General features: G+C 36.9%; 1 protein-coding gene across 6 annotated transcripts in view; it reads left to right on the top strand.

Annotated features, from left to right (window-relative positions):
- LOC121313593 (sorting nexin-13-like) overlaps positions 1–22,838 on the top strand; it is a 36,664-nt gene that overhangs the window by 8,964 nt on the left and 4,862 nt on the right. For 2 of the 6 annotated variants that reach the window (XM_041246288.1, XM_041246286.1), the window contains exons 3-22: positions 3,854–3,956; positions 4,642–4,731; positions 8,997–9,118; positions 10,131–10,258; positions 12,226–12,327; positions 12,562–12,650; positions 13,481–13,564; positions 13,756–13,894; positions 14,027–14,115; positions 14,679–14,778; positions 15,012–15,205; positions 15,683–15,787; positions 15,946–16,078; positions 16,779–16,816; positions 17,665–17,734; positions 19,281–19,423; positions 21,207–21,314; positions 21,775–21,885; positions 22,387–22,548; positions 22,675–22,746. In XM_041246288.1, the coding sequence (XP_041102222.1) occupies positions 3,854–3,956; positions 4,642–4,731; positions 8,997–9,118; positions 10,131–10,258; positions 12,226–12,327; positions 12,562–12,650; positions 13,481–13,564; positions 13,756–13,894; positions 14,027–14,115; positions 14,679–14,778; positions 15,012–15,205; positions 15,683–15,787; positions 15,946–16,078; positions 16,779–16,816; positions 17,665–17,734; positions 19,281–19,423; positions 21,207–21,314; positions 21,775–21,885; positions 22,387–22,548; positions 22,675–22,746 (2,182 nt within the window). Of the gene's footprint in view, positions 1–3,853; positions 3,957–4,641; positions 4,732–8,425; positions 8,564–8,996; positions 9,119–10,130; positions 10,259–12,225; positions 12,328–12,561; positions 12,651–13,480; positions 13,565–13,755; positions 13,895–14,026; positions 14,116–14,678; positions 14,779–15,011; positions 15,206–15,682; positions 15,788–15,945; positions 16,079–16,778; positions 16,817–17,045; positions 17,084–17,664; positions 17,735–19,280; positions 19,424–20,319; positions 21,048–21,206; positions 21,315–21,774; positions 21,886–22,386; positions 22,549–22,674; positions 22,747–22,838 lie in introns of those variants that run through there. The other 4 variants (XM_041246287.1, XM_041246289.1, XM_041246290.1 and 1 more) reach the window with 4 other exon arrangements.

The following is a 22,838-nucleotide window of genomic DNA, read 5'->3' as shown; positions in this document are numbered from 1 at the left end:
CCTCTCCAAAAACATATCGGGCCCGATCTTCGATCTTCACGCAATCCCCCTGCTAGATTTGTGCCTCGCAAAAAAATAGTGCTTTGGCACAAAATGAGAGATATCTGTTTGCAATTCGCAAATCTGTTTCTGCCTCGCAAAACCGTCTCTGCATTCACTACCAATATAGCAACTGCACACAACAGCCAAGCGAGAATGTAGAATGATGGACAGTCACTATTAGTAAAGGCATTACCCCGACAAGCTGCTATCATTGGTGTCGCAACAGTATGTACCGATATGACAACAGATGAGACCACACAATATATCGTGCACACATACATACAGATCATTCAAATACACAATTGCTATCCATAGCTAGGCGCAGAGTTTTCAAATTAATGTACTGATAACGCCACTTATTATTATTGAATACAGACAGTATTGTATCACGAGGAAATACTATATAGGTTTCTTTAAAGGCCATCTGATCCGACATAGCTGTATGTTTTTGAAGTAAAATTTAAAAAAAAAAAGGCTTTGGATACTGTGTCCTTTCTTTCTTAATGTTTTTTTTCTAATATAAGTCGTGCCGTGACAAAAGTGACAGTCTACTGTGGTAGCGCACTCTCTGATTTGTAAATGTAACGAGTTTATTCAACTACCAAGCAAACATCAATCAAGCGTTTTTATATACACAATACACAGAGATTCGTTATGTTATTCATTCTACTCACCCATCTGAACATCATGATTAAGCCCAGTTTGTAAGGTTCTTTTGAGTGTCGCTGGAATGGATATTTTTTTTTCTTTATGAATAATAATTCTAAATACGTCCCTAAAATGTTAATTGTAGCCTACTATGATTTCTCAATAATTGAACATTCTCTGTACAATTATGAACATGTTGTATATGTTATGGAAACAAAAAAAAGAGGCTTATTGTTTGTATGTTTTTGCTGCAAATTGACTATGGTGATGCAGTATACAGGTTTGCATCACCATCAACTTTAGGTAAATTGCACTTGCGATGTCATGCAGCATTGAGGTACAATACAAATACAAGATTTAATACTCATCATTGTGTATTATACGATTTGATAGGCTGGACTTCTTTGGCTTCATGCAGGTTGAAGCACTGGTATATTCTGGTGTATAAGACTATTCAATGTAAATTATATGAATACTTCTTTAAATGAATACCCTATAGCTTTCCATAGTAACCATAGCTTCAGATCTCATTCTTTTTTGCAGTTTGAAATCCCAAATGTGCGTACTGAGGCTGGTAAAGGATCCTTTGCTTATTATGCCCCATTGTCCTGGAGTTCCAGCCTAAACTAAAGCTGCAGACCCAGATATCTTTATTGCAATTTAAGATTAAACTGCATGATTTCGTGACTGAGAGTTGTAATTGTTTTAAATAGTATTTTGATTATTGTTTTAAATGTGATTTGCCTGTGTCTTAATTGTATTTTATTGTGTATTTGTTCTTGTTGTCCGATTGACTTGCTGCAGCCTGCTTGGCTAGGTCTCGCTTGTAAAAGAGGTTTTAATCTCAATGTGACTACAAGGATATATATATATATATATATATATATATATATATATATATATATATATATATATATATATATATATATATATATATATATATATATATATAATATTCTGGTATTGACTGTTGATCTACTAAAAAAATAAAAAAATAGGAAAATATTGCATTGTCGGCAGCCAGTTTGGGGTCATACACGTACTAATGTTTGTGCACAGTTTTTGCAAAGGCTTTGTTGGGCACAAAAGTCGTCGTCTTAGATATTATAGATTATAAAACGATGACTCGTGTGTCTAGAAAAAGAAAACTGGTTTCTGAATAAGGTGTTTAGAAGGGCTAGCATTCCGATACTATCCTAATACTAAGTGGGTATTTGGTATCACGTTTTCGGAACACTGGTATCCAGAATACGGACGGATTCATTTGGAATACCCTGTTTACATGGTATGGAATAGCTATTCAAATTTCTCACTATTCCGAATACAACTGGAATCCTGATAGAACAGGCCAACTGGAACAAGTGCCCGGACAGCAATATGGGTGCAGTCAATTGCACCTACCACGTGCGGCAGGTGCACGATCTCATAAAAACCCTGCATTAGCTCCTCACTGTTTGCTCTGGTACTGGGGGATTTATTTTATTCCTCAGCACGTCGCAGCAACACGGTTATGAGGCGGTGGAGGTGACGGGACACTGCTGTCTCCGTAGCCAGGATACACATACAGACAGACACTACCAATTGCTCAGACAAGTCATGACTGCACAGGTTTGTTCTGGCCAGATCATCATGCAGCATGTGGCATATATGAGTCGAGACGATACCTGGACACAATTTGCTCATTGCTTAGCTCCTCATATGTGTGCCGAGGCCGGTGCACCCTTTCAGCATATCTTCGCCTATGTCGGGGTCGGGGTCGGGGTTGCTGTTGCTGGGTGTGCCTTGCATCATTCACATCCACACATCGACGGACATGTTTCATGCTACCCACGTTTCCCGTTGTTGCCTGTTTGTAGTCAGTGCTGGAATGGTAGTGTGCACAGAGTTAACGCAGTCCTTTTACAATCCTTATTCTGCGCATCACAAACCTGGTTTTGTGCTTGGCGCATACCTTCGAATATACCAGGATCACGCATATTGTCGGCCACTCCCTTCCCATATTGCGCGATGCATAAATTTTATTTCTGCACAGCACAGAACGGATTGTGATGCACAAAAGGACGTTTCGAATATGGCAACTTGGCACAATTTCGGCACAACGGCCATTTGAGACGCGCATACCCCTCTGTGCAGTGCGCAAACCTTTCGAAGATCAGGCCCAAGGTATATTCCAATATCCCTGGCTACACTATAGTACATATTTTCATATTGTTGAAAAGAAAAGTACTAAAACTGTAGTTTTTAATATTGTTTTTTTCTTTTTGTTTTTATTTAGTCATTCCAACCGAGTTGGACGTATTCAATGCAATGCGCTGCTTTTATGTGTAGTGAAAAGGCTGAGACAGCCACGTTACATTTTATTTTCCTGAACAGTAAACAGAAGAGGTAGAATAAGCACCGATTAGAAAGATGTGAATACTAGATGATTATGATTTATTTATTTATTTAAATAATGTTGGCTAAAAAAGGAAGTCTGTAATTAAAAAGGCCTTCATAATGTGTAAGTTATTTAGTTAGTATTTGTTTCACATTAGAAAGCTGTTTCAGTTAATGATGGCTTTGAAGGCAATGCTTGATATTGCATCAAAGGGAGCTGTAATATAGAATTTATAAACACACCCATAATAAAATAAAACAGATAAAGGGTAAAAATGCAGACTATATATATATATATATATATATTATATATATATATATATATATATTATATAGATATATTATATATATATAGAATATATATATATCTGTTATAACTCTATCACAGGGTTAAAGCTGTTGTTTTTAGTAATAGTAACACAACGTGTGATTGTGTAGACATTTGTTTTGGTTTTTTTTTTTCAAGAACTGCGTAACCACATTTTCGGAGTAGTTTGCGGACCACCTGAAGTTTACTTGCGGACCACAGGCTGTGTACCACTGCTATAATTGATTGCAGGTTAATTAAAATAGGCTCTTATTGCTTGCTGTTTTAAACCTGTTTCTTGTCCTGACAAACCATTTTGTTGTATATTTATAGCATGAGCTGTAACGTGAAAGTAGATCATGCCATAACAGTTGAATAGATCTCAAAGGCCTGCTCAAAAAACTGAAATGTATTGTTTAAGATGTTTAGAACTGTCTTTTTCCCTCCTCCACAAGAATTATAATAGTACATATTTTGCAGCTGTTTTGCGGTTACTCTTTTATTTGGAAAAACAAACTCCGAAAAATATCTGGAAAAGTGTGAACACTCCTTTCTTCCTGCAACACAATCCGGCATACCCAAGGTAGGCTTCTGTAAACATTTTTTGTTTGTACATTCATAACAAGATTAATGTCCTGAAGGCTGACATGTTATTCAAATCTGCTGTGTCCCACATTCATATTTAGGTTTTAGTGAGCTAACTAACCAAGATAAACCAAAACACAGCTTCAATAGAAGCTCTGCTTTGTCTGAGTTTGTCCTGCCACCCGTCCAGAACCTGAGCATGTGCACACTCAGCCTCACACTCTGAATGCAGTACATGCTGGAAATACATTCAGTATATTACTGTAGTTGATGACAACAGTTTATAAACAGAAACATTGTTTTCAGTGTATTAGTACAGCTGCACTGCCGTGGTCCAAAAGAAAAGTTTTCAAATGAAATGTATTGTTGTAACAAAAAGTAAAATGTACTGGCTTTTTTTGTTTTTCTAAAATCCCTTTTAGGGGAATACACATAGACCTGGCTGAATCACTATTTAGTTAATATTGCATTGACACCCATACAAAAAAATTGGGGCAGCACTGCACCTTTTAAATGTTGATGCAGGACACAGTAGCCTCAGGTAATTTTCTTAAGGCGAAGCCTAGGTGTTTTATCTAGCAGGAAATAAGTATCAGCATATAATCTTTCCATTGTTGACTTTCACCTTAAAGTTTAGGGAAAATATTTATTTATTTATTTATTCATTTATTTATTTATTTTAGACCTTGGAAGAAATGAAACGAGAAAGTAGGCAAATAAAAATAGACCGAAGACTGACTGGTGCCAGCATTATTGATGAACCTTTACAGCAGGCAAGTTTGAAAAGCTGTTGCTCTGAATTGTAATTTACTAATGGGATACAGTATTCCTATTTCTTATCAAAGTTTAAAATCACAAGCCTTGCTGCTGAAGACAACTTCAACGAGACTTTAGTTCATTATCACACTAGGACTTTTTGCATCCTCTGCGTGGTGCTAAAGGTGTGAGAACGAGGCTGATTTGATTATTAGTCTCACCTTCAACTTGTGTGAACTTCACTGCTGACCATTGTCTTGTGACAAGCTGGTTGTTGCTGCTGTTAAAGATATGCACAGTCTGCTGGATTTTATTGTATTTATTTATTTTATCAACGCAGGGCACATTAGTACAAATCAACCGATTTCTTTGAGTTTCAATAGAACATTAGTGTAATACAATTATGGCATCTCTCGTTTCCCTCTATTTAAAAAGAAATGAATTAATTAAAATAAACCACCAGCACATCACTGTCTGCTGGGATGTTCACATAGGTTTTGTAGATGAGAATAATGACTTCATTAGTCTTACTCTCTAACCTTTTAGAACCTTTAGTCTCCCATGTTTGTACAAGCAAATCCAGTGGTCCCTTACCTTGGTGTGTGGAGTTCATCATACAAGTGAACTCCCAGTCTCCATGGGTCAAGAGAAATACAAGAGATCCATGATATAATCATATTTGGTACCAGTCAGTGTTCATCCTCTCTTAAAAAAAAAAAAACAAACAAACAATTTTCATTTTCATTTTGTCCAAATTTCCCCCCACAAAATTCATTGAAAGAAAAAGGGGGAAAGAGGGTGGGATATAGGTGTGTGGAGTTCATCATTCTATGAAGAAACCATACTACAGGTAATCTTCGTTGTCTTACCTCGTATGATGAACTCCACACACCGAGTGAACTATACCATAGGAAGTATACAAAGGGTGGTAGGTCACATGTTAGTAGAAGACAAAAATAAGAGAGAGCAAAGGTAGGCAGAAAGCAAAACACATTTAAGTTATAGAGTTTTACAGAAGTCTCAGAGACCTTGGTAGCAGCATTGCAGATACCTTGAATTGAGACAGATTTTAATTTTGCCCATGTAGTAGCCACGCCCCTCACCGAGTGGGCTTTGATAGGTCCTGAAACAGGTTTCTTGTTAAGGTTGTAATAGAACTTGATACAGGATGTAATCCAATTATTAATTGTTTGTTTAGAGACAGGTTTGCCAGCTAATAAAGACACAAAAAGCTGTCCTGATGGCCTCCTATTGATAAACCATTAAATTAAAAAATTCACTGCTCACTGGACATCAGTTCTCTAATTTATGGAAAAGTTATGCTGTAGTCCATTTGGAACTTTGTCCCTGCTCTATAGCCCCCTCCCCCATTATTTAGTATTGTTGTCCTAATTTCTCCTGTGTTATGCATGGGTATGGACTTAGTAAAAAGTTGGCGTTCGTATACTTGCATTTTATTTTGTTTGTAGTTTGTCTTTCCTCCTAGCTTTTAGCTAGTTATTTTCCTGGTTTCTGTGTGTTTTTGTACACATGCCTTCTGTTTGTTCTTAGTGTGGTTCCCCTCCTTCATCATCTTGAGTTGGAGAGTTATGTATAATGTATGTTGGACACGCTAATACAAAGGGGAAGGGCTCCTTCACCCCCAGTTAGGTGTTTTGATAAGACTCGCTCTTCATCTTCATCAAGAGCAACAACTAAAAGACCAAGCAGTTCCAGGGAACAGCATTGCACCGGCAGGTCTCCCCTGAAAAGAGAACTAGTAAATCCACACATTCCCGCGACAACAAGGAGAAAGACGCGCCAGTCAAAACAGCAGCGGCCATTGCTGAGATTCCAACCGGGACTGCTCCGCCGTCTTCTGCACAGGTAATGATGCCCCCGGTAACCAAAGATCATTTCTTTGTGGCAGCAGGAGTTTGAGAACTCGAGGCAGAGAATTTCTTAAGCATCATAGATGTAAAGTACAGAAAAGCCTGTGAGGGTTTCCTCTTCCATGAGGCTTGGAGGCCTGAGGCTATGTGGAGAAAACCAGCATACTCGTTACCACATCTCCCCAGAGTAGATACATTCTGCAGGGTACCTGCAAGCCACAGAGATCATGTTGTTAAGCAGCTCAAGGTGGATACCTTTATGACTATACTAGCCACCGGTGCATTCTCCAAGTCCTTTCCACCAGATCGGGTAAACAGGGAGATTGATACCTTCTTGAAGAGGAACTACTCCGCATCCACTTGCAACATGCACATTAGTAATAGTCAAGTACATGCTGCCAAGTATCAACACAAACTGTGGAACCAGGTGCCTGCTTCCCTGCAGACCCCTACCCTGGAGAGTATTGAACTGGCCATGCAGCTTGGAGAAGAGGGAAAAAATGCTGCAAAGATTAATCTGCAGACGGCCTGCGAAAGCATTGACTCCAATGCTAGGGCGGTGGCAAATGTTGTATCTGCTAGATGGTGCCTGGAAAAGAAAACATCCTCCTTAACCTCTGATACAGTCAAAAATACTGGAGTACCCGTTCGGGGGAACTTGCTATTCGGCACTGGTCTCAAAGATTCCCTGGCACAGATGAAGGAGGCAAGATAGGCCATCAAATTCTGCTCAACAGTGGAGAGAGGTACATCCCCCAGTAGGGGAGGACAGGCCCGGTTTCAACGTGGCTTGGGTTCCAGGCCCTATGGATCCATCCGTGGCTATAATAGAGAAAGAGGTAGGCCCTCTACTTCTTCCCTACCGTGTCCTGTCTTCAGCCTCTGGCTTTGTGTATCTCTGCCAGTGTGTGTGTGTGTGGGGGGGGTGGGGGTTCACATTTTCTAACTAACGAGAAGAAAATAACAAAAAAAGTTGTACGGTCCTGAGGCTCGTACAACACAGCTACAAAATACCATTCTGGGTCTCCTCATCTTCTCAAGGGCAGGGTGCTTCTCCAGGTATTTCTTAATCCTGACCCATTCTAGACCTCAGGGGAGTGAACAAGTACATTCAGGCAGCAATGTTCAAGGTGGTATCACTGGCCACTGTCGTCAAAGTAGTTCAACCAGGGGACTGTCTGGTTTCTGTAGACCTGAAGGATGCATACTTCCGTCTCCCCATACACAAAGATTTCAGGAAATACCTCTGGTTTGCCATCAGGAACTGTCAATACCAGTACCAGTTCAAGTTACATGTTCTTCCTTTTGGGATCGCCACATCCCCCAGGGTGTTCATCAAGGTAATGGCAAAAGTGTCAGAGCATGGGCAATCGAGTTTACCCATACATAAACAATTGGTTAGTTCATGACCTATCAAAACCTACTCAGTGAGGGGCGTAATTACTACATGGACAAAGTTAAAATTCATCCCAATTCAAGGTATCTACAATGCTGCTACCACAGTGCCTCTTTCAAGACTTTTATAAAACTTTATAACTTAAATGTGTCTTGATCTCTGCCCAACTTTGCTCACTCTGTGTTATCTGTGTTTTCTTGCACTAACGTTTGACCTACCATCTTTTGTATACTTCCTATGGTAGAGTTTACTCGGTGTGCAGAGTTCATCGTACTAGGTAAGAAGACGAAGATTAACTGTAGTATGGTTTCTTCATAGAATGATGAACTCCACTCACCTATATCCCCCCCCCCCCCCCCCCCCCCCCCACACTTTTTCCTTCACTGAACTTTTTGGGTTAAATTTGGACAACACAATGAAATGACAGGGTTTTTTTTATAGAGGAGGGACACTGCCTGCGCTAAAAAGGCTTATATCAAAGCTCTCTGGGAAAGGGATTGTGTTGTTTTTCTCCTGACCCAAGCAACGTGGAGACTGGGAATTCACGCTAGTTCATCATTCTATGAAGAAACCATATTACAGGTAATATTCGTCTTTTCCACCTCCTGAAATCCTGGTTCTAATAGTTCTTTTAGTAAAACAATTAAAATTAGAGAGTCATGTGCTAGTGTGCTCCTGTTGTATTCTGTGCCATCATGTGCATCATCTGCTTGAAACAAATGTAATTTAAATGGTTGGCAACTCGGCAATTAACTGTTCTGATGCATTTTGAATTCTAGGCAGACTTCAATTTCCTTGAGAAAGTCATTGTTAATTTAGGAATAAAGAAAGCACAGATATAATTTTAATCTATTTATATTATAGTAATATTCTTAGTGATTTAGTTAGAATACTGTTAGAAAATATATAATGCAGGTAGACCAAAATTAAATCTGTATTTCTGAATTGCAGAAGTATGAACAGAAATGGTATTTTGTATTGGCTGAGGAAGTTACTTACTTTATGTATCATACAGGTAATTCAGTTTGCCCTGAGAGACTACATCCAGTACTGGTATTACACACTAAGCGATGATGAATCTTTTCTTCTTGAAATCCGACAAACAGTACAAAATGCCCTTGTCCAGTTTTCTACCAGGTATGTTTTAATTTAAAGCTTTACAGTTACATAGTAACACTAGAAATGCTGCAGTTATACTCATGCCTAATGCCGCCGCTGGCAGTCATTATGACGGTTACATTTTAAACAATATCTATATTAAAATGAAAGACAAACTTTTGAATACAACTCAAAGGTTTTATTCAAGCAGGTGGTATCAAACATCTGCACAGCCAAAACATTATATTTAAATGAACGTAAAAACATAAGGGTTTATTTTCTAACTTCCCACATGTAAAGCACTACTTCAAAAAATGAAAAACTATAGTAAAATAAACATTTCAAAAGAAACTAGTGTGTAAACAGATGTATGTACCTACAAAACTGTAATAACTAAATAATTCATTTTTATTTAAAATGAAAGTAACGTGTTTTCTCTGCGTGTCACTCTGCAACACTGAATCCAGGTTGAGCTGCAGCAACCAGCTTTGCAGTTTTCTAATCGAAATGTTCCTGCTGAAGCGCTGTGGCTAGCTTCAAGATGAAATCTCCTAGTGATATTTTCCCCAGTGCATTCCGTGTAAAAAATGAAGGAATTGATGGCTGCCAGGTCCAGTAGATATAACAGGCTTGTATGTATAAAAAGAAATAGAACATTGTAGGTTATATTCAGAATAAAAACATGTATTGTAAAGACAGTCAAAATGACTGCTTTGGTGGTTCTAGGTGGGCAGGATTATAACTTCCTTATTTTCGTGATCCTGCCTTTCAAACGCTGTCAGGGTATTTAATATATGTATTTAGGAAAAGTCATAACAGACAACCCTGTAGCCTTCAGACTCAAGGGGGAATTTAAATTTGAAAACCACAAACCGTCAAAATGACTGCTGTAGCGGTTCTAGTGTTAATAATATATTGTACATTTCGTGACATATTTACACAATGCACTGTAATAACAGTAAATGTGTATTATCATCTTTTAAAAACTGTGCAAACTATACCCTTGGAACTCTGATGTATTTATGTCTTCTTTAATTACCTTTTATTTAAGGTCAAAAGAAGTAGACTGGCAGCCGTATTTCACAACACGATTAGTAGATGACTTTGCAACTCACCTTCGGGTTTTTAGAAAAGCTCAAGAAAGGATGACAGAAAAGGATGATCAAAAACAACTCAAGGGTATTGTTTTGTCTAATTCTTCTACTGTCAAAGTATCATACTTGTACTCTTATTTTTCCTTTTTTTTTTTTTTTTTTTTTTTAACCTAATTTGATTTGGATATACAGGGCTTGCGAAAGTATTGACCCCCCCCTTGGCATTTTTCCTATTTTGTTGCCTTACAACCTGGAATTAAAATTGATTTTTTGGGGGTTTGTATCATTTGATTTACACAACATGCCTACCACTTTGAAGATGCAAAATATTTTTTATTGTGAAACAAACAAGAAATAAGACAAAAAACAGAAAACTTGAGCATGCATAAGTATTCACCCCCCCCAAAGTCAATACTTTGTAGAGCCACCTTTTGCAGCAAGTACAGCTGCAAGTCTCTTGGGGTATGTATGTATAAGCTTGGCACATCTAGCAACTGGGATTTTTGCCCATTCTTCAAGGCAAAACTGCTCCAGCTCCTTCAAGTTGGATGAGTTCTGCTGGTGTACAGCAATCTTTAAGTCATACCACAGATTCTCAATTGGATTGAGGTCTGGGCTTTGACTAGGCCATTCCAAGATATTTAAATGTTTCCCCTTAAACCACTCGAGTGTTGCTTTAGCAGTATGCTTAGGGTCATTGTCCTGCTGGAAGGTGAACCTCCGTCCCAGTCTCAAATCTCTGGAAGACTGAAACAGGTTTCCCTCAATTTCCCTGCGCCTATTTAGCGCCATCCATCATTCCTTCAATTCTGACCAGTTTCCCAGTCCCTGCCGATGAAAAAAATGGTGTTCTCGGGGTGATGAGAGGTGTTGGGTTTGCACCAGACATAGCCTTTTCCTTGATGGCCAAAAAGCTCAATTTTAGTCTCATCTGACCAGAGTACCTTCTTCCATATGTTTTGGGAGTCTCCCACATGCCTTTTGGTGAACACCAAACGTGTTTGCTTATTTTTTTCTTTAAGCAATGGCTTTTTTCTGGCCACTCTTCCGTAAAGCCCAGACTCTGTGGAGTGTACGGTTTAAGTGGTCCTATGGACAGATACTCCAATCTCCGCTGTGGAGCTTTGCAGTTCCTTCAGGGTTATGTTTGGTCTCTTTGTTGCCTCTCTGATTAATGCCCTCCTTGCCTGGTCCGTGAGTTTTGGTGGGCGGCCCTCTCTTGCCAGGTTTGTTGTGGTGCCATATTCTTTCCATTTTTTAATAATGGCTTTAATGGTGCTCCGTGGGATGTTCAAAGTTTCGGATATTTTTTTATAACCCAACCCTGACCTGTTTGGAGAGCTGCTTGGTCTTCATGGTGCCGCTTGCTTGGTGGTGCCCCTTGCTTACTGGTGTTGCAGACTCTGGGGCCTTTCAGAACAGGTGTATATATACTGAGATCATGTGACAGATCATGTGACACTTACATTGCACACAGGTGGACTTTATTTAACTAATTATGTGACTTCTGAAGGTAATTGGTTGCACCAGATCTTATTTAGAGGCTTAATAGCAAAGGGGGTGGATACTATGCACGCACCACTTTTCCGTTATTTATTTTGTAGAATTTTTTTAAACAAGTTATTTTTTTAATTTCACTTCACCAGTTTGGACTATTTTGTGTATGTCAATTACATGAAATCAAAATGCAAATCCATTTTAATTCCAGGTTGTAAGGCAACAAAATAGGAAAAATGCCAAGGGGGGTCAATACTTTCGCAAGCCACTGTATAATGTGTCACTGTCACTTGTACTACTAGTAGTAATGGCCTTTTTTAATTAAATATTTTAATTGTTTTTGCCCCTCATACAGATTTTGTGATGCAACCAACAAATGTCATACCTAATGTAACTACCATCTGTTGTTTACATTTGATTTTTCATAGTGCCTTTACAATTCACTTGTAACCATCTGGTGCTGGTGGTGTTTCAGTTGTGCAGTTAAAAACAAACATAAAAAACACACAATGCCTAACAACTGTGTCATGGTTGGTGACATTTTTTATAATATAGATGAACCAGAGGAGCTTGTAGAATCCTTCTTTGAAGCTGAAGTAGAAATGGAGAGAAAAATCTGTCGTGATCTTGTCTGCACTTCACCCAGAGATGAAGAAGGTTTGCAATCTTTAAACAACTTGAATTTTATATTGTGGAGTGATGCAATAAGTTATTTACATACAAAAAAGCAAGTTAGTAAAACTGTACATAAAATCAATGTTTAATTTTAATAAAAACATGGCATGGGTAGCCCCAAATATTAAATTACATTACAAGGAAATGTAGCTTTTTACTAAGTGAATCTTGGATCAAGTAAACTTAATCTAGCTTGTTGATGATATTTCTTTTAAGGTTTTCTGAGGGATCTGTGCGAGGTTTTACTGTACTTATTACTACCTCCTGGAGACTTCCATAACAAGAACATGAGATACTTTGTGAGGGTAAGAACTGTAGACAATATAACTTATTATAGTTATATTGAGATATACTGCATGAATTAAAACCACTTAACACCTCTCTGTCATAGTTTTTAACATGTTTTTAATTGATCAAAATGTATTTACTGAGTTTTTTTGTGTTTTTGTTTTTTTTTTAATCAAAATTGCCAAGACACAAGTAATCTGATTGAATACAGACGTTTAACTTGCAAAGTAGAGTATCATGTAATTGGCTTTATGGAAAATACAAAACTGAAAAGCCTTTTTTAGACTGAGATTAGAGAGAATTTTACAATATATGTTCCCTGGGTATATCGGTGTTTAGTATAAAAATACATAATTGTGATTATTTGATAAACAGACATAGGACACATGTAAGAGTTCTGTTTCTCATGTTTTGAATGTCTGAATATATATTTAAGTGTTTTTCACAGTACATACACCTACTCATCTTTGAAACCTTTATCTTGCGAATCACTTGTCTGGATTTTATTAAACTGTCTTGAAGGTGTTTTCTTTTTTTTTTGGGGGGGGGGCTATTATTTTTTTATGGTAAATGCTGACTGTGTAGGTCACCATGACTTTATATTCATGGCAGGGGATTTATATAGCGTTTTGTAGTGAACATGTTGGTGTCTAAACAGGTTGTGGAGAAGGTTTTTTTGTTGTTTTTTTAAATAGTAATCATTATTAAAGGTAGAATGGAGAAAATAATGATTAGTAAGTGATTATATCTTTGAAAATGGATACATTTCTGAATACATTTAAACTGAGATCCAATCACATGAGTAAACATGGTATTATCAAAATGCATTCTTTTTGTTTTATTTCAGGAAATCCTTGCAAGGGGAATTCTTCTTCCGTTGATTAACCAGCTCAGTGATCCAGACTATATTAATCAGTATGTTATATGGATGGTATGTAGATAATAAGTAAATGGTTCTACATACTGTATAGTACACGCCTAGAAAAACTGAACAAAGTTTAAGTACCGTAGCTAATCAAAAGAAGTGGTTTGCGTGTATTGGTTAAGTTGTTGCTGTTGTATTTTACAGATCAACATAACAGGTGTATGAATTTTAATGACTATGCTTTTGTATTTATATAGATTCATGATTCTAGCAGTAACTATGAAGCCTTTATGAACATTCTCAAACTAAGTGACGAAGTAGGAGAGCTGGAAGCTGTGAAAGATAAAGCCATGGAAGAGCTGCAGTTTCTTCGCTCTTTAGACACTGCAGGAGATGGTAATTTATTATTTTTGTCAAAGACTTGCACAACATGTATTTTACTAGAAATGAATAATTTATTATGTACAGTTAAATACTGTTTTTGTATTCTAAACTAAATATATGTTGCCTGTTCTTTTTTCCTTCAAGATATCAATGTGATTAAGAATCAAATAAACAGCCTGCTATTTGTGAAGAAAGTTTGTGATACAAGGATACAGAGGTTGCAATCAGGAAAGGTAATGACAATTTAGTTGGAAATGTACATCTATTGCCAAATGTTTTGCTTCATAAAGTTGAGTGAAACCTGCTGGTTATGTTAACATAGTGAATTACACACCGCTTTGTAGTTTTCCATATACTGTACAAAAAACTTAAAAATGTGACCTTTCAAAATCTAACATCAAATAAGGTACTACTGTTATGGCTTCCGGTAGAATTTTGCGATATCATTGTGTAGTTTCTTTGACGCAATGTTAAATAGGTCCATAGTAATAGAAGAAAAAGGGTTTACTCCAATTGTATAGCTCTACCTTTTTTCAAATATACATTTCTCTCTTGTTAAGGTGTGCATTTATACCACACAAGCGTTTATTAGATTCTCAGGTCAAGCTCTGATGTGCTTCATAATTCAAAGTTTAATGGACATGCAAAACAGAGAGAAGTATTGCAGGTTGTAGCGATTTAATATAATTTGATAGATTTTATTATTTATTTCACCTAATAAAAACTTAAGTGAATATATGTGTAATTTAAAGAAATACTTAATACAGTATGTTATTTTCCCCTCCCCCCTCCACAGGAAGTAGATGCCCTGAAACTTGTAGCCAACTTTGGAAAACTTTGCATAATACCTCTGGAACACATATTGGTCCACAACATTGCACTACAGTTTTTCATGGGTAAGCTTGGAGTTTCATATGTTTTGAAGGGTAAATATTTTTTTTTCTGTAAGCAGTGGCTCAGCACATTCCCCTTGCTGGTTGTGTATAGAGACAGCCCTACAGCTTTGCTGCAAGAACACAATTAACAGCCACTTGTAACTTATGAGATGCAAAGTACCGACATGAGCCACTTTCTGGATAATATGATAGAATATATGGTAGGCGGCCAGTCTGAAGTCTGTATTTTACAGATTACATGCAGCAGAAGGGAGGGCAGGCAGACCTTTTCTTCTGGCTCACAGTGGAAGGGTATCGAGTCACAGCACAGCAGCAGCTGGAAGTTTTAAAGAGCTGGCAGAAGGATGGGAAAAAGCAGACCAACCAGACCAAAGACTTGTTGAAAGCTGCTGCACTTGGAGTTTATGAACAGTATCTCTCAGAAAAGGTAGTTTTTGTTTGTGTGTTTTAGCTGAAAGCATTACCTTTTGGTTTAATTGAATGTATTAATAATTTAAATATAAAATATACATTGCTCAGACATATGTTGCTATCAGTGCTTAAACTGCTAACGTGCTTGTCTTTATATTTGTCGAAAAAGCTATATATAAAAGTTCAGTTCATATAAAATGTCAAAATTTATCATTGACTGTTAAAATAAGTGGGTCTCTTTTAAAATATGTATTTTGTTTTTCTTCCTATTTATTTTAAAGGCTTTTTTTATCTCATCTGTTTGCATTTCAATTAATATGATAGGTATAGCCCCATTATGGCTTGTAGTGCATCATTACAGTTCCCCAGTCTGTCCCATTACAAATGTGTGTCTGGTATATAAACCCAGCAATTAAAATAAATAAATAAATAAATAATGTGCAGGCCGTTTACAAATATAAAGAAGTTTGCTTTTTTTTTTTTTTTTTTTAAGGCATCCCCTCAAGTTCAGGTTGACAAATCCTTAGTTGAAAGACTGGCAGAAAAGCTCAACAAAGAAGACCCAACACCTGAAATATTTGATGATATCCAAAGAAAGGTAACCGATTACACTGGTAATCTATTAAGTACTCTCTAATGAGTTTAATCAACTTGCAAATTGATTGAAGGAGATCACATATGTGTTTATTTATCACAGTAAAAATAGTTCTGATTTCAAGTCCACACTTGTTCTTTCATTGTTCTTCTCCAAATGAGGTGTATGACATGATGCTGCGGGATGAGCGGTTCTACCCGTCTTTCAGACAGCACCCGCTTTATGTGCGGATGTTGGCTGAGCTTGACATGTTGAAAGAACCAAGTTTCAGAGGGTCAGATGATGGAGATGGAGGTAAGAATAAAGAATATTCTAATATTAGCAGCTACTATGGGTGATGTAGCCTGTATATAATACGTGTATAGTAGATTGTCATCCTTCACAAAAATACTGGAACTGTTGCTTCTGTGAGCTTTTTATTTTTTTGGGATGCAGTACACTTGAAATACCCTGTATTTTTGTGATGAGGGTACCCTAATTATTACCCACTATATATAACAGTGCAAGCGCCCTGTTTTTAAAATCACACCTAGAAATTAGTTTATCTAGGAAAGTTAGGAATGTTATCTCTGGAATAAGAATGTTATTTATGAAAGTGTTGTTTCTTCAACTACAGACATCTCATACAAAAATGTGGATGCTATGTGTTTGCCACAGGTTGTTTTATTTCTTTCATGGTAGACATGTAAATTGTGCTGCATAGACAGTGTGCTAGATTACAAATCATTCTAATACTGTACCTAAATGAGGTTTGTGCCTTAAAAAAAACTATCTGCTGCTGGTGGGACATGAGTGGTATATATGCATTTTTTTGTTGTTTTTGTACATATTAGTTTTAAAATTAGAAAAGAAAAATCACAATTATTATTTTCTTTTCAATTCATTTCAATCAGGATTAGGTCATGACCCCAAAATCCTGCCAAATTGTACAGAAGGTTTTATTGTATCTTTCACATATTAAAAAGCCCTTTTTTTGTTTTGCCTTTTTCCACAGAATCATTTAATGGTTCTCCAACAGGAAGCATTAATTTGGTGAGTTTTGAATTTTACTGAATGTGAAGAAAGGATGTATGGGAACTCCCAAGTTCAGAGTAGTTAAAATTAAACTTGTAGAAGCAAAAACATGTTGTATTATTTTCTTTTCAATTCATTTCAATCAGGATTAGGTCATGACCCCAAAATCCTGCCAAATTGTACAGAAAGTTTTATTGTATCTTTTGTAGATCAGAAAGCCCTTTTTTTGTTTTGCCTTTTTCCACAGAATCATTTAATGGTTCTCCAACAGGAAGCATTAATTTGGTGAGTTTTGAATTTTACTGAATGTGAAGAAAGGATGTATGGGAACTCCCAAGTTCAGAGTAGTTAAAATTAAACTTGTAGAAGCAAAAACATGTTGCTATTTTAATAATTGGGTTCAAACATTCTTTCTGACACCAGTGGGTCAGTTCACAAAGTGTAAGTGAAATATATTTTTGTGAAGGAACTTTTCCTTTTTTCTTTTTTTTTGCTGCTTGCGCTTGTCAAGGTCTGCACTGCTTCTGCAGGTGTTAGAATGCTGGCAGATTGATTTGTTCTGGCTCGGCTCCATGTCTGGAGAGGAGGCCTGCTCTATCATAAATAACAGAGCTCCCTTGTGTCATTAAGTAACACAAAGCAGAGAGGTACATGCATAGGCATAAGTGCAAATATGAGGTCAAACTATTATTATGATGAACTCATTTTTAACTGGTATATTTGTTTCAGATTTCTAATTTTCACTTTTGGCTGTTTAAATCAAGAAATTGTACTAAGATTTAATGCCTAATGTAAGTACGTGTTATGTATGTCTTGTTTTATTTACCAAGCTTATTGTATGGAACCATGTCTCCTTGCTTTTACAGTCTCTAGATGACCTCTCCAATGCTAATTCTGATGAATCAATGCAGTTGCATGCATTCATTTCTGATACTGGTATGTGCTTTAGTTATGTGAAGATTCCTTCAAGTTTTCCTCCTTGTATTGTGTAATTGTTTTGATTTGAAGATGAATACAGTAGTGTGTGTTTTGTCTGAACAGTTTTGGAAAGAATTGCAGATCATGTTGTTCTCACATATGAAGAATGTCTGTATAAGAATTTCAGTCACAAGAACATCTTTTATTTCCTTTTTAATGCACTAGTTTAATGCATTGTTTCTTCAACCCCATTTGAATTTATTTGTAAAGAGACCTTGTATGTGTGTATGTATGTATGTATGTATGTATGTATGTATGTACTGTTTTGTTGTACCACCTTTGTAGTATAGTGTCTTCTTTTGTGGAGTTCAAAATTTCCCTAAACAGAGAGTACTGTAAAAACTGTTGCAAGTCGATCTAGGCATTTTTTGCAGGGCCCTTAAAAGGGGGGAGTGACTAATACACCAGTGTGACATACCGCGGTTAAAGTTGTTTGTTAGTTTTTGGAATATTAAAACATCACAGCTACACTGCTTCACTGTTAACACAATAGCTGTCAGTCTATGAATTTCCTTATTCCCACCCTCCCGAGCCATTGATTTATCAGCTTTCAGACTGAACCCGCCCCTGGGATCAGTAGCAAACAGCTATTGGTTAGAAAGCCCTAGTAAACTTATGAAGTCTTCCGTTCATTGTAATAATGCAGACTTGACTTTCAGACTGGATAAAGTTGGACAGTCAGGTACAAAACGAAAATGCTGCACAAGAAGTTTGAAAGTGCGCGTTGTTGAATTTGCCGAAATGCATAGCAATCGCAATGCTGAAAAATTACTAAGTGGCTGCATGGAGATGAAACAAAGACAAACTTAAACTGGTTGAAAGAAAAACTAGCTCATGATAGAGCAGGAAAGTGTTTATGGCCTGATGTAGAACATATTTGGCTTGAATGGAGGACTTTGAATTACTTTAAGGCATACTATAACTTACAGTATAAAGTATGTGTGTGGTTATAGTTCTGAATAACAAAACAAAATTAATGTATTTCTACAGCTGGAAATTGTATGCAATTGTACTGCACCGTATTGCAACACTAAGATGTTGCAAACAAAGGTTATTTTGTAACTGAACCTGCATGTCTTTCTTTATATCTGTGTTGAGCACATAGGGGGAAAAACACAAAAAATGTTTCGCAAAATTGAAGTCTCAAAGGGGGAGGGGTGACTTTTTTTACAGTTTTTGTACTATTTAATTTTTTATTGAATGTAAATGTATACCAAATGTCTGTTCAGTCCCGACCAGTCTTTCTCCTTATCTCAATTCACTTTTACATCGATTAAAACAATAACCATGATGCAAGCCGTTCATCATTGCAATCTTTTGTTGTCATTCAGCCTGTCTTGCAACATGCCATTGTTTCCATTATATTTTCTGTTCTTTTACCTTTTTTTATTTTTTTTTATTTTCTCCTTGCATTACAATTTCCACCCTGTCCCTTGTGTCTGTTTTTTTTGTCCTTTTTTGCACTTGATAGCTCATGCTTACTTACACCCATATCCTGTGGCAGGAGTGTGCAATGACCATGGGAAGACGTATGCATTGTATGCAATCACTGTGTTTCGGAAGAATCCAGACGGCAGCGAGGACACCTGGAAAACCTATCGTCGTTACAGCGACTTCCATGACTTTCATATGCGCCTCACGGGGCAGGTTAGATTTTAATTGCCCTGTATTGCAAAATTAAGAGCTGTATGTCAACAGATCAGAAAAATTCAACACTGGAAACGAACAAAGTTAACAATTAAATCTGTTCCTAAACTAATGTTGGAATTTGTCGGTGACTCATTAACTCTTTGATCTGGAAAGATGATGGCTGTCAACAATAAAATGGCAGCGCGCACGAACTACTGCTTTTGGATCCCCCATTTTAAAATCTCTGCATTGGCGCAACGAAGTTCTGTTCACTGATCTGTTGACACTCGGTGCTGAATTTAAGATGTCTAACTGCTATCTGTTTTGTGTAGTGATAAGTAAGGACATTTATCTCAAGTTTCAGTGTCATATTTCCAAGTCATATAAAATGCAGAAGAGTTTATGAAAATAATGATTTTCTGTGTTTTTTGAGATTTACGATTATACTGTACATTTACAGTATAATTGTAAATCTCGAAAAACTACTCACTTCTAAATCTTTTGTAGTCATTTTTGTATTGCTTTAGTATAAATACATGTTAATTTGGATTCATATGTTGTTTTTTTCTGACTTTAAGTGAACGAAAAGACACAAGCGCCCGTTTTCTCATTGGAAATAGTGATATTTTGAAATTTACCTGTCCTGGTCACAAAAGCAAAGTTTGTGGGGAATAATAGCCATTTTCCATACTTTTGAGGCATAAGCAATTAGGAAATAACACTTACTACCCAGGAACAAAAAAAAAAAAATTGTTACACAGTGTAATTTGCCAATAAGTCTTGAATCAATGTCTTCATAACAGTAGAGAGGTGCAAAGTGATTTGCCATACATTTTGCATGTTTAAATGGTTCATTTTTAAGCATCCACAGTGAGTTAAAATGCTCTTTCTTCACTTGTTGACAACTTTCGCAGGCAGTAAACGAGGCCTGCTCTGTCACTGACGTCTCAGTGCATGCCTGCCACTGCAGGAACAGCGCGGACGCTCGACGGATGATGTGCTGTCAGTCAACTATTTGAACAGGGAGTCTCGGCCAGGATTCGGCTGACCGGGAATCCCTGAATGGCTGACAGGGTGTGTCCCGGGGAGTGCCCGACCATTTAAAAAGAGGCTGCGCTACACTCATTCTATTAAGACCCCTGCAACATTCCCATGTTTTAACCCCCTACCTGCCAAAGCTATATTAAAACCACACTATTTACACTTGGGGCTTTTGTCCTGCCACACCCTGTTCATTTGTGCAAAGAAAGAGTCACTGTGTGTGTAACTGGAACTTTTTATTGCTGTGGGTTAGGGTTAGTTTACAGAATCTGGGAACAACCCCCAACCAGAGAGTGTGTAGCATTACTGGTACCCTAGTGGTGGCACCTTGTAATTACTGCTGAATGAACTGTGCCTTCAATAAAACCAGTGCAGCGTGTCTAGCACATTGTCTGTCTGTGGCTGCTTAATACAGTGAACAACCCATAACCCCCTTTCTCAGTCATATTCAGGTTTTTATCGCACAGGATCATGTTCAATAGAATGACTTGTTAAGGAACTGGATTTGAATCTGAGCAGTGCATTCTGAGAAGAGGCTGGCATTACCAGGGAAATTTACCTCTTCAGACTGTCCTCTTTATAAAAGCAATACAGTACAGTGCCGCACACCACCACACCCCCCCCCACCCCCACCCCCCCCACGGGATCAGCCCGTTAATTCATGCAATTTAACAGTAAATGTTTTACAGTAGCCTACACGTGTTCATGGTACAGCAGTAGTTTTCAAAAACTTAAGCCATTCTTGCTTATTTTCACACAGTTTGAAAACCTTACAAGTATTTTAAAGCTCCCTGGGAAGAAAACCTTCAACAACATGGATAAGGATTTCTTAGAAAAGAGAAAAAAAGACCTGAATGCCTACATACAGGTAATGATAAACGGTTTTCATACTGGCAATACATATTGTTATAGTCGCACAGAATTATTATAAACCTCTAAAAGCAAAAGGAGGACACACCGTACTAAAGCACGGATGCCAATACTTTTGTCATGAACAAGTACTTTAAATGATTTTTTTTTAAATTTTATTTTATAAAGCTTATTTGTTAAATTACTAGAAAATGTGTATTTTGCATTTATTTTATTAAAGTGGTTAAAGTTTACTTGATGCTTGCCCTTAATCTGTTGCTTTTGAATTATTGTAAAGTAAGTGTAGGGTGCCAATATTTTTGTTTGTGACACTAAATAATGAAGACATTGTGATTTTTTTTTTAATTTAAATTCAGTTTTCTATCTATACTGTTTGTAAAATATAGTTCTGTGCTTACGAACATTTCTTAACCGAATCCGGTATTGATTGTGGAGTAACCCTAATGTTTCGTTTTTAGTTCTTACTGAATCCTGAAATGATGAAAGCTTGTCCCCCTCTGGCTCTCTATCTGTGCGATTTTTTGGAAAACAAAGCCTACAATAAAGGGAAAGGGGACTTTGCACGTAAGGTAGTACTGACACGTATTGTCTAAAACCTATGAAGAGAGTTGGGCTTTTTTTTTTTTTTTTTTCAGTTTCTAAAAAGGATTTGAAACTTGAGATTTGAATCTGTCCTACATGACGTAATATGGCGTTATATATTGCTATATATATATAGATAATATATATATATTATATGTATAATATATATATAATTATTAATATTTTTATAATATATAAAGTAAAATTTATTTATTTATTTCTTTTTAAATATCCTAAAGACTCAAGTGCTTCTGTTTTAAAGGAACACATTGATTTCCAAGTAAAACACTACTTTTGCTGTGCCCAAATGTGTTTCATGTTAATAAATTATTTAATGCAATCATATTGGATGTTGTCATTTTCCATTTAACAAACAAAGTTGAGAAAATAAGGGATTCATTTGTATACAGTGTGTGGTATGATTTTATATTATTTAATAATAAAAGCTTGTACATGTGTCTGCACCATTTTATATATGTATATTTCAGATGGATACCTTTGTAAACCCACTACGCAATTCCATGAGAAATGTCTCCAACGCTGTCAAGGCCATTCCTGACAGTCTGGCAGAGGGAATGACGAAAGTGTCGGACAACATGGGAAAAATGTCAGAAAAACTGGGGCAGGATTTAAAACAGTCAATGTTGAAGGTGTTTATGTTTTTTTTTTATTTTATTTCTTCCCGTGCTAAGGGTATTTGTTGACTTGAATTGGGTGCTGTACTTGATGATAGTGATTGACTTGCTGATCGTAGTTGTTCTCTGTACTTGGTTTAGGTTCCTCCATTGATTCAGAAGTCTGATATAGACCCTGAACACTGCCGTGTCTCTGCACAGCTGGATGATAATGCAAGTACTTTTATCTCCTCTTTTTATTTGTAATTAATTTCATGTGTTAGATTACATCAGTGATCATGTATGTGAATTTTTTAGGAGAAAGA

The sequence above is a fragment of the Polyodon spathula genome, chromosome 3 (assembly GCF_017654505.1).
Source record: "Polyodon spathula isolate WHYD16114869_AA chromosome 3, ASM1765450v1, whole genome shotgun sequence".
NCBI lineage: Eukaryota > Metazoa > Chordata > Actinopteri > Acipenseriformes > Polyodontidae > Polyodon > Polyodon spathula.
This window is presented reverse-complemented; position numbering and strand designations above follow the sequence as displayed.